At 36.0% G+C, this 12399-nt stretch overlaps 1 protein-coding gene across 8 annotated transcripts in view; it reads right to left on the reverse strand.

Moving 5' to 3' along the window:
* Window positions 1–927: 927 nt before the first annotated feature.
* The window catches only part of ST8SIA6 (ST8 alpha-N-acetyl-neuraminide alpha-2,8-sialyltransferase 6), a 101131-nt gene continuing 89659 nt past the window's right edge, over window positions 928–12399 (reverse strand). For 5 of the 8 annotated variants that reach the window (XM_074266722.1, XM_074266719.1, XM_074266717.1 and 2 more), the window contains 2 exons: window positions 11803–11895; window positions 8077–9070 (listed from right to left, as the gene is read on the reverse strand). In XM_074266722.1, the coding sequence (XP_074122823.1) occupies window positions 8602–9070; window positions 11803–11895 (562 nt within the window). In that variant the 3' untranslated portion in view covers window positions 8077–8601. Of the gene's footprint in view, window positions 1515–8076; window positions 9071–11802; window positions 11896–12399 lie in introns of those variants that run through there. The other 3 variants (XM_074266723.1, XM_074266720.1, XM_074266718.1) reach the window with 1 other exon arrangement.

A 12399-nucleotide genomic window follows, 5' to 3' on the forward strand; every position in this document is an offset into this window, starting at 1 on the left:
ATCACTTGGTAACCAAGTGTGCCCGAGGTAACGGTAAGGACGGAATTAAATGATTAAGTGATTCTGAAAATGATGACAAGGCCAGTGCGAATCCGTGGTGGACCAAGCCCCTGCCACTTTTACCCTAAACTCTAAAAAAGAAAATTTAAGTTAAAATCGCCACAGCAACCAAACTGCAGCCAGTACGGTGTTATTTTAAAATAAACTTACATGTGACATTTTCCATGTTCTTTAGATAATGATTTACTCTAGTGTGTTTTCTTGCTTCACTCTGTAATTATCACAATTTTAGTAAAGAGAAATTATTAGTAAACATCTTTTGGGAAATGCTTGAGTAAATATGCCATCTTGGGAAAAGAAGGTCTAAATATCTAGGATTTACTCCATCTTCCATCAGCCATGGGCCACCCACAGAAATGGCAGCAGCCGATTTCGAAAAGCACCCACAAAATCAACCCAAAGCAAAAAGAAACAAAGCCGGGCTCTTATAAAGGAACAGTCTCAGGCACCTCAAAGAGGCAATTAAAGAAAATGAGTTTGATGCAATATGAAGTCATTTTCATTTTTTTTTTCTTTTTGTAAAAGCTCATTACTTAAGTGAACTTTATTGGATCACCTCACACAGCTAATGGAGGCTTCTCTTTTGTGCTATAAACGAAAACCCATTTATGTGTCAAAAATACATTAAAATGAAAATAATCAAAAGAGAACCACACAGGCTGTGAACCATGTGAATATGACCAAGCTGAGATTGTGCTTAATCAAAATGAGTCCATGAGAGCCTTTGGAAAAAGGAACTTTTAGTGAGACATAATGGACTGGTTGAAGCTAAAATTTAAAGGTGATACAGATAAATTCAGCATGCTGACCCAGTCCTTTCTTTCCTTAACTACTTCCATTTAAGTAAATAAGGAGATAAGATGGCGATTGGAGATGGAGATTTGTTTGTTTAATATTTTTTAGATATGCTTACAACTTACATAAATAGGTATAATCAGAAAGCAGAACTTGAGGTCAGCATTCAAACCAAAAAGGATTTAATGGCCCAAAACAAACACAAGCCTATTTTCTCTGTGGCTTTTAAGTTAGTCTCATTTCTGATAAAACCACCCATCTTTTCCTTAAGGATATAAACTTTTGCTATCAAAAGAGATGGTCTCATCTTAATAAAACATTCAAACACGAACAATTCAATTTTGTGCCACTGAGACAATAATCTTGCCCAAATACACAGTCTCTTTGGACTTTTTAGTGTACCCAAGATCTGGCTGAATATTGACACAGCCTAGTATGGTCTCAACAAACAGTGATAATAATAATTCTTTGCCCAAGAGATAACGCAGTTAACTCTTCAGGAAAGGGACTACTTCGTGTATTTTGAAGAATGTCCAAATCCTTGGTGTAGCTAATCAAATACAAATGATATCTTGGTGTATTGGCTTAGTATTCACAAAAACAACATCAAGTCAAACCATGAGTGTTGACAGAGAAAATCCTCCCATGGAAGTCATCACCTGAAATGGGAGGGAAAAAAAAGTTACTCATATTTCTGAACTTAAAATAGACAATTTTGCTCCAGCACCCTTCCACAATTCCTCGGTTTTGTTTGCACACTTTTAGAAAATGGAATTTCTTTAACATCTTGCTCCTGCTCTTTGTGGTATACAGTGAGCCTCTTGGCTGGCCATGGCACAGAACCATGTTATAAAATGAGAATCTTAGAATACTAGAATTGGAGAGTTGCCCTCAAGCCTCAAATTGTCCTTTTTGTAACTTCTAACCACTTTCCCTAATTCTGCTCTGCGTAATTCCCTAATCTCTGCATAAAGAGAACAAATTTTATCTCTCTTTCACACAACAGGTCTTAAAATATAGGAGAACAGAGAAGGCTTCCCTCCTGAGTCTTCTCAAGGTTTAACATTTCCACTTCCTTTAAGCAATCTCCAAATATCACAGTCTTAAAACCTTTCACCATCTCACTTCTCTTTCTCTGAACGCTGTCCAGCTTACCATTTTCCTTCAATTGTGGTGCTCAGAACAGAACACAAGACTCCACCCAGTGTCTGACAATGTGAGATTCTGATAGAGTCCTAATAGGAAACACCTCATGAATAAAACAAGTTTTCTTTGGTGGAGTCCATATCCAGCCCACAATATGTGAGATCCATGACACACAGTGGCTCCAGGGCTGAGAGGATGAAAAGCTTTTAGAGGATGGATTTATGTGAGTTAGAGGTGAGAATAAAGAAATTTTATGTAGAATATACAAAAATACTACCCAGAGAAAGAACTGATTGTTTATTTTCTTGAGGGTTGGTTTTTTTTTTTTGGGGGGGGGAGAGAATCTATGTTTTCTTTTGCAACATGACTTTTATGGAAATGTTTTATACAATGCTCTATGTGATTTCTCAATGGAGGATGGGATGAGAAAGAAGGGAGAGAATCTGGAATTCAAAAGTTTTCAAAAACAAATGTAACAAAATTGTTTTATATGTAACTAGAGAAAAATTTTAAAAATTAAATAAATTGAAAATTGCCATTCATTTACTATTTTAAAGATATTAAGCTCGGGGCAACTAGGTGGGCAGTGGATAGAGTACCAAAGCTGAAGTCAGGAGGACTTCAATCATGACCTCAGACACTTAAGACTGCCTAACTGTGTGACCATGGGCAAGTCACAACCCCAATTGCCTCAGGGGAAAAAAAAAAGATACTTTTGTGAAAATGCTTAAAAATAAATGTTACTAATACTGTTTTTGAATGTTTTAAAATTCTTCTATCACTTCTTCAGAAAACAGGTAAATTCATAAATTAACTTTAGATACTAAAGTTTTGGTTCTTTTAAAAATCAAACTGAATGTAAAATTGATACATTTAATTAATAAATTAAAATTAATTAAAAAATAAAAGAATCATATAATAAAAACAATATCTCCAAAATAAAAAGAAATTGTGACAAGCATGTGATGTAGATTTACTCAAAATTTAGAATTTAGATGAATGATAATATTCAATAGTCAAGTCAAGGGATCAAAGTAGGAAATAGAATGATTAATAATCACATGAAAATCCTTTCTGATTTTTTAAGTAATTAAAGAAATGCAAATCAAAATTTCCATGAGGTAGTATTCTGCACCAAAGAGATTAACAAAAACAGCTAAAAATAAAAAAATACAAAATAATATAATACATAAAAATAAATTCAATAATGATGGGTCTGAGAAGAATTTGATGTATGTTAACATCAAAGAAATACTTTCTATATTTCACAATATTTATGTTTAAATAAGTAAAACAAAATGAGTTGAGTAAATATACTACTACTCAGAATATAATGATGATCAGTCTGAAAAAGAAATTTCCTCAGCAGCTACTTTTGGTTATCGATGCAATTGTTACTATACTTCTATCAGATATAAAGCATCATACTAGATGTTGAACAGACTTATAATCAGGAAAATTTAGGATAAATTCATTTGAGTATATGTGGCTATGAGGTAGGGTAGGTAAGCAGTCAGGTATTCATTAAGTGTCAGGCACTGTGCTAAATCTAGGACCAGAAAGACATGCCTTGCCTTAGAAAACTGAACCTGTATCCTTGGGGAGATAATACGCAGGTCTGGAAAGACAGTGCTCTAGACTCTAGACTTTAGAGTCTAGAGGTTCAATTTGACCAGGGGGATACAGAAGGAGTAGGTGGTTCACCTATTCTCAGTCCACTGGTAGCATTCTGAAGGGTCCTTTCTTCAAATTACTGTAGCCTGCTCTTGAAATATTATTTTAAGAAAAGAATCCCTCTCACTTCACAGAAAGACTGTGGAAGCCATACCCATTCCAAAAGAGAGTATCCAAAAAACATTAGGCAATGTGCTTAGAGCCATATTGCCACTGCTGATGTTCTTCTTCATTAAAGGCAATATCAATATTAATACATATAAATTTTATATTTATATCTTTAAATATATAAACATTTAGGTTTATATACAAATACTTATATTTAGATATAAATATCAAAATACTTATATTTACATAAATACATATAATCTAAATATTTATGTATAGATACTATATATCTAAGTATTTATTTAAATATTTAAATATAAATATATAAATATTTACAAATAAATATCAATTTTTGTATATATATATATATATAAATATCTAAAATTTTGTATTTTTGTATAAATACATATATACATATGTATATATATATATATATATGTATGTATGTATAGTACCAAAATAATAGATTAAGCTGGTGATCTAAACCGATTTTGCTCTTAATATCATTTCCAACCATCCTGTTGGATATCAATACCTAAATGAAATGACATTTTCAAATGTTGTTCATATTTGTGTCCCAAAATAAAATCCTCATCTGTTTCCCAAAACCTACCCTCCATCTAATCTTCCATCATTTAGCTGATACAACTTGAGTAATTTATTTGATGACATCATTATTCTTCCATCATATCCTTCCAGTCCGCTTGTCCTTTTGTTTTTGAAGAGGACCAATGACATCATGGGGTGAAGATCTGGGTTTAAATGAGGCAGAGAGGCGCAATGTCATCAACCTCCCTCTTCCAACTCCAGGGCAGACCAAAGTCAGGATGACTGTCAATAGCCCCTAACCATGGTGTCTTCAATGTCTGGCCCAGCTCCAAGGGCTCCTGGTGCCTGCTTTTATCTGCCTTCATTGTCATTGCATCAAATTGTTCTCATCATTGGTCATCCTTAGCCCAGGTTAGCCCACTGGCTGAGATGGGCTACGGCTACTTGGAGCCACATGCCAGAGTGGGGCGAAGGTGGACACCGTTCCTGAGCTTTTACCAGATGTAAAACATCATACTAGGTGTAGAAGGGACTTATCATTAGGAAAATTGAGGATAAATTCATTTGAGTATATAAGAGTATTGAGGTAGGGTAGGTAAGCAGTCAGTAGGCTCATTAAATATCAGTCAGATTACTCAAACCCAAGCCCATCCAGAGAGACCATGTGCATACCTGTCTCAATCTTGCATTATTTATTTATTTGTTTGTTTTTATTTTTTTCATCTCATATTATTTAGCAAATTTAGCTAAGGGACATAAAGAGGTTGGTCATTTTCAGCTTGGTCACCAATCTCATAGTCATTTTTGTTTCCCTCCCTCCTTGCTAAACCTCCACAAGTAACCCTGACCATTCTACCTCAGCAACATTTCTCACATGGCAGCCACCTTAATATCAGCGCTCATTACTTCTCCCTCAGGATATTGTCATACCTTTCTCATTGATTTTCCTTTTTCTAACCTTTCTCCTTCACGGTCCAATAAATCTTCCTAATGATTCACGTGGATGACTTTACTCTCCCACTCAAAAAACCTTTACCAATTCCCCAACCATGCTGGAGGCTAAAAAAGAACCACTTAAAATGGCAATTAATTAAGGCTCTCCATCTCCAGATTCCTTAATTTTTAAAAACTATATCCCATACTTTTCTTTCAAGTACAGGACATTTCATTTGCACTAGCAGTTGATACCACCCCACATCTACTCTAGGAAGCTCCTGTTCTTCTTCCAAATGCCAGCTGAGATGCTCTCCACTCCATGACACCTCCTTGGATGCTTTTAGCTTCCTCCTAAAATCTCCCAACCTATTCTTTTTCCTTTGCCAGGTCCTTATCATATTCTAACCTGTGATCTAATCAATCGAGCTTCACTTGGGCTTACTATATGCAGAACTCTTGATTCAAAGACCAAGACTGATTGATCTTCAACTTCAAAGGGATTATATATATATTTTTTTGAAGGAATAGAAGAAACATACTTGCAAGTGGGTGGATGTGCTGGGAAGCAGCTGGGGATTTTCCCATTGACACATGGACTGCTGTTCCTATGATGAACCACTTAAAATGGAGCCAATTCCTGGCTCAAAAGGTGAGTGGGGGAACATGAAGAGCCTCCATAGCTATTGAGAAGGCACGGGTAGCTATGGCTGTGTTGGAGGTAAGCCTCATGCTAGTAGACAGAGTACTGGATTGGTGTCAGATTTCAAGTCTCCTCTAAGGCAATTAAGGTGATCCTAGAAACTCTGTTTAACTTCTCCAGCCATTTCCTCCTCAATAACGTAAGGGAGTTCTTATTGACTCCCTTCCTCATGGACATATCTCCCTTACTGCCAATGATCATTCACTGACCAAAAAGTCCCTTCTAATTTTAAATCTATGATTGGCTCTTTATAGGGAGGATGCAATGAGAGTCACTTTTCTATCCTCTGATTAATTGTTCCCATATCCTTCAGGGATGATCCACTGCTCTGGAGAAACCCTGGTGAAGCACTGTTAGTCTTTGTATGCTGTGGGCAGCATCTCAGAACTGGGAGCATGAATTAGTCGGATTGCTTAGTCCGGGCTGAGGCTTGATGTATTTCTATTTCCTAGGGAAAACAGAGGCTGCCTGAAAGCCAAATTTTCTTACATTGACATTGACATCAGAGACAGCCAGAATGGCTGTGAAGTGGGGATCTGAAGTCAGTGCTTCCTCATCAATAATTCAAATCCCAGGAAGTTTTTCAGACCTTAGTTAAGATTACTTATTCATCTAACTATTATTTAACAGCAAGGAAGTTTGATTCCAGTTGTGATGAAAATGGTGAGCATCTAAGAGTATTTTTGAGAATTAATTTTTTATTGCCCAATCTCTTTGGTTTATTAAAATCCGAGAGAATTAGTATACCACAAAATTACTACACCAGAGCAAATTATTTTTCCTGTTCATTTTTTTGGCATGATATACTCGCACATACTTAATTCTCTGACCCCCTAGGGTATTGATAGTACTTGCTCCAAATGATGGAAGATGCCCAAAGAGATTATAAACATTGGACACTGGTCCTGGTTCAATTACATCTGTTCCAAATGCTTTCCCGGAAAATGTTACATGGGTAGAATAAATCACTGATTCATAATGTGAAAAAAAAATTAGAGAATTCATTATCAAAATACTTTGATCAAAACTCTTTTACAAAGGCCAATTTTTTCTTTTCTGGCTTAGCTTTTGGGCTACATTATTAATTTGTCAATTTTAGTCCTGTATCCAGATTCTCTGGGATTGTAATTTTCAGTTAAAGGACTAATACAGCCTTGCTAACAAGAATTTTTCTGTGGCATAATCTCTTAAAATCCCCATTTATCTAGTGAATGCATGCATGCATGCGTGTGTGTGTGTGTGTGTGTATGTGTGTGAAACCGGTACTTTTCCTCTTCCCTTCCATGAAATCAAGAACTATTTTTTTTTCTACATGAAAGTTTTTCTAATCCTTCCAAATGCTAGTGTCTTCCCTCCCTAACCTATCTTGTTTCTATTTTATAATTAATTTTGTGTATATTGATTTTGTGTAGACATATATTTCTGTACTCATATGATGTCCTGTCTCTGGCACATACTGGCTTTGGAACCCAGACTAAGTGATTGAGCCATTCGGTAACTGTAAATTGTGGGTTTTAAAAATGCAGTTCAACATCTTAGTCAATGGGTTTCTGATTAACAGCAATAACCACAAAAGTAATAACTTTTGACAAAGGATTGTTCTGATGCTTCCTGGTGGTGAGGAGGTGATTCCCCATTCTAAAGGATCATACCAATGAAAACACAAGCTTTCTGAAATGAGAATTATTTTTACTGAGGCTTGGCAATGGATTGTGTATAAGTCATCCAAGGAGAGACTCATTAAGAAATAGCGAGTCACACTTCTCAGTTCATTGCTGATTGATGATAATCAAATTTCTGAGACCACCCTCAATTTATCTGAAGATTACTTCCTATTCCTACCTTTGGGCTGTAGAATTAACACATTTACTGGATTCCTTTAGAATTCAGTCCACTTAGTAATGGTGTCACATTACTTTCAATAAGCTTTGCCTCTTGACTAGGATAATTAAAAAAAAAAAAAAAAGAAAAGAAAGAAAAGAAAAAGCTAGTCACAAAGTGATGAGATCTTGGAAGCTGAAACAATTCATGGAACTATCCACCCAGGTACGGAGAGAGTTTAATCTGTGTTAGAGGGAAGAGTATTCACACCAATGAAATCAAGGATATTTACAAGCATTAATAAGCTTTTATTTGTATAGGCTTTAAAATTCACTTTTTCATCAAACAGCTTGTTTTGTTCTTAAACTTTCTTATGGGCTATTTAGAACATGGAAGAGCAGACATGGAGGCTCTGCCCATACTATTAAATTCAGAGATCCATTTGAGTATTTGAGAGATGTTTCTATAAGATAGGACAAGCGTTATTATAACTATTTCACAGATGAAGAAATGGGAGACAGAGAGGTCATTCTGTAGACAACTTTTATCAAGAATTTCTTAGACAATAAGCACAAATGCAAAATATTCAAGATGAAGCAAAGCAAGCATATATCCAAAAGGACAATTTGCAATTTAAAAGATTTTTTTTTTCTCGTTTTAAGCATTCCACTTAAGTGGGCGATATTTCCTTAGTGCAGAAAGAGTGGATGTCACGAATATGGAGAATGCTCTGACTTAAATATTGACTCGGGGTCCAGCTCTTCCTATTCCAGAGGGGCAGCTGGGTGAGACAGTGGATAGACCTACCTGGCTCAAGCTGCCTCGCATTTACTAAACTGTAGCTTGAGGACGCCTTTCCCATGAAGCTGGAGAATTTCTCTGTACTCTATGGGCATCGCGTGGAAGCCGGGCTTGGGCAACTCATTGTCGTAGTAGTGATGGTTGATGGGTGTGTCGTTGGTGGTCTTGGAGAAAGGCCAAAATCCGTACAGCTTCACGTTCTCACACAGCTCGATGGCGGCGCTCGTGATCATTAAACCCGAGGACAGGCGGAAGGCGTGCACACCTTTAGTTCTCCAGAACTGGGCGAGGTTTTTCAGGTACTTGGGGTGAAAAAATATTGCCTTCTGTTTGGCCTTGAATCCGTGCAGTGTGTGGTACACGTCCAGAGAGATGTCAGTGTTCCTTCGGAAGGAAAAAGCCGGCAGGATGAGGAACGCCTCTCCGTAGGTGGCGATGCTGTTCACAAACGCCGATTTATTCCCGTTTAACTCACCGTACCTGAGCAAAGTGAAACAAAGCATGATCGTTAAGACTGGCCATTTAAGTCACACTTTAGACTTTTTTTTCCCATCGACTCAGACACTGAACATTTATATTAATGAATAAGAAATGAGGCATGTAATAGATTTAAAGAAAATTAATTAGACTCAATTGCCTGCTCACTGTCAAAAGCAAGGATGTCATCCGTCCACGCCAGAATTCTTAGGCTTTTTCACTCTATTTCCTCAGCTGACTTCTGAGAAATTCTGGGAAAAGCACTTTCTATCTCTTCCCCTTCCCAACTCTCTTACTGTTTCCTAACTGAACATGGACGGGCCGGACCTGTAATTTCAACATACAAGGAGCTATTAGGTCAGCACCTGGAGAGAGGAGAGGGCCTCGAATCTGGAAGGTTGGGATTCAAATACAGCCTCAGACAATTCTTAGTTGTGTGACTCTAGGCAAGTCACTCTAACTTCTCAGATTCTTGCCTCTTTCAGAGCTCAAGATCTCAGAGAACAAATAGCATAATGTCATTTGTTCCTTTAAGTTCTTGTTCAAACGTAATTAATAAACGGGATTAAATGAAAAGAAGGATCTCCCAGAGGTCAATAGGTATTATAAGGCTGTAATATATTAAAAACCATGAATGATTAAAGAGGAAAGATTTACAGGTAGTGATCCAAGAAGTCTTTTAGTTATACGGATGGAATGGCCAACTACTGAGAGTGAGAAAAAAAAAAAAACAAAAGAAAAGTTATATGTTCCACTGGAGTCCTTGTCATATCAAGAAAAGGTGAGGTAGGTCACATTAGGGGGGTATCTTGTGGCCAACTTATAGGAAGATAAGATTCATACACACAATGTGGAGCCATATCTTTGAAAATAATGTTGACATTCAATTATAGATCCAACAGAGTATTAAATACAGAGAGAATAAGAGAGTAAAAGTTTAGTTTACAAAGCTTTCTCTCTACTTTGTATTTCAGTTGATCAATCAACAACATTTTCTAGCAGTTAAACTCTATAGGCAATCATGGAAATTGCTCCAAAGTATAAACAAGCCCAAGAGAAAGCTGGGATTTGTTTTTCCTAACTCTCCCAAGGCTCATTCTCTGGCTGTAAGGTGTTACTATGTTTAGCTGTGACAGCATCAGTGTGCAACAAAGTCTCCTGATGGTCTAAAATCAGAGTTAATGCCATCTCTAAAGACACCTAATTGATGAGCAAAGAACAGAATTGCCCAGCCACTGGGAGAATTAGCTTGAGTAAGAGGCTTGTATAATTTTTGATGAATGGATAACTCACCCTATTTTAGACCCACAATGGTCATTAAAAATAATGGTTTGTATGAAGTGTTTATGTTTTAATTTAAACAAATTTTCTTATTTTTCCAGGTAAAAAAGTAAGGAACTAATGGGAAAAAATGACAAAGGCAGAGAGAAAAGAAGGGAAGAAAAAAGTTTTAAAACATGGACAAAAAACTTGAGTAATATCATATGATAACATTATTATTATAAAATATATTATACATGAATATTTTAATAATAATATAACATAATATTTGTATCTACAATATTGTGTCCCAGAACTAAATGAGGCTTTTAAATGAAATTTTGTGAATAGGAAGAGCATTAAAAGTATTTGTCATTTTGGTCAGCCTGTGGAATTCCCATGTCTTTTTTTTTTTTTTTTGCTGAGGCAATTGGTATTGAGTGACTTGCCCTGGGCCACACAACTAGGAAGTGTTAATTGACTGAGGCCACATTTGAACTCAGATCCTCCTGACTTCAGGGCTGCACCAATTAGCTGCCCCTCCATTTATGTCTTAATGGATTTGTCATGGGGTTGAGACAAGATCTGAGAGAAATTAAGTTAAATGACTTGCTCAAGATTGTATAATTCACAAATAGAATTCAGAGGTAGGATTTGATCCATGTTCTTCCAATACCAAACCCAGAACTGTATCAGACTGCCTCTAGAGAAAGCATTTACAAGATAAAAAAGTAGTTTAACCTATATTGGATTACTTGCTGTCTAGGGCAGGTGGGGAAGGGGAAGGGAGGGAGAAAAATTGGAACATGAGGTTTTTCAAGGGTGAACATTGAAAAGCATCTTTGCATGCATTTTGAAAATAAAAAGCTATTATTAAAAATTTTTTAAAGGAAAAGTAGTGCTAAAAGTACATAAAATTCATGACACTGGTATTATACCATCATTATTAAATAAATGAATTCATTTTCAGTTGCATAAACAACCTTTAATCATAGGGCCACATATTTGAGAGTTGGAAGAGGTCTCATAGATTGAATGCCTAGTCCAACTCTATAATTTTATGTTTGAGAAAACTAAGGCTTTGAAAAATTTGGTGATTTGCCAAATATCACACAAAAAAGATGTGGGAAAAAAAACGAGTTTTGAACTCAGGTCTTTTGACCCTCAAATCAGCTTTCTCTTTCTTACTCTGCCTGTGCTGCCTCCAGCCTATAAATATAAAAATGCTTCTAGAACTTTTAAGAAAAAAGTGAGTCACATCAAAAAGGGTCACTGGGGCATTATTAGGATTAATGCTAAACCCCAAGTAAACACTGGCCAAAAGCTTATGTAATAGGCCATGAAAAAACATTTCTTAAAAATTACGTAACACTTATGAAGGTTTTGGTGAGAGGGGAGGAAAAGAAATGCGGATAAAAATGATAAAATATTTAAATAAAAAAGGAAAAAAATTACATAATTGTAATGATACTTACTTCCGGCCAATGATGCTGGGATTAACAGTTACCAGATTGGTTTTATTGCCAACATCTCTGCTAATGTTTCCTGTGATTGGGGGGAGATTACATCTGAAATTTAGGGGGGAAAATTATTTTTTAAAACATTATAAAATAGGAAATCTATAATAACTTTATTTTTCTCCAAAGCAAGTATCTTTCCCTTATGGGGCCCCACCAAACTGTACTTTTCTTAAATTAGAAACTCTTACAAGAGCAATTTCCCATTAGACTATCAAGTGATTTATAAATAGTAATTTTTATTTATAGCAAGCAGAAAGTATAAGGGAAAAGCAAAATGGAAAGAGATAAAGATAAAGGAAGATAAAGGGAATAACTTGAAAAATGGGATTAACATTCACATGGTGACTATTTTCTGAAAGATTCCAAACACTTGTTTAGGGGAGAATGAATCTCCCTGGATGTATAATCTGATCTCACTGCTGGTCATCACTAAAGCTTTAATTTCCTCTATTTCGGATCAGGATTAAGCAGCCTGATGGCCCTAACCCACTTATAGGACCTTGCCATATGGATGCCAGACTTAATGAGGATAATAAAATGGACTTTAGTCCC

Source organism: Sminthopsis crassicaudata, chromosome 5, assembly GCF_048593235.1.
Source record: "Sminthopsis crassicaudata isolate SCR6 chromosome 5, ASM4859323v1, whole genome shotgun sequence".
Taxonomy (NCBI): Eukaryota; Metazoa; Chordata; class Mammalia; order Dasyuromorphia; family Dasyuridae; genus Sminthopsis; species Sminthopsis crassicaudata.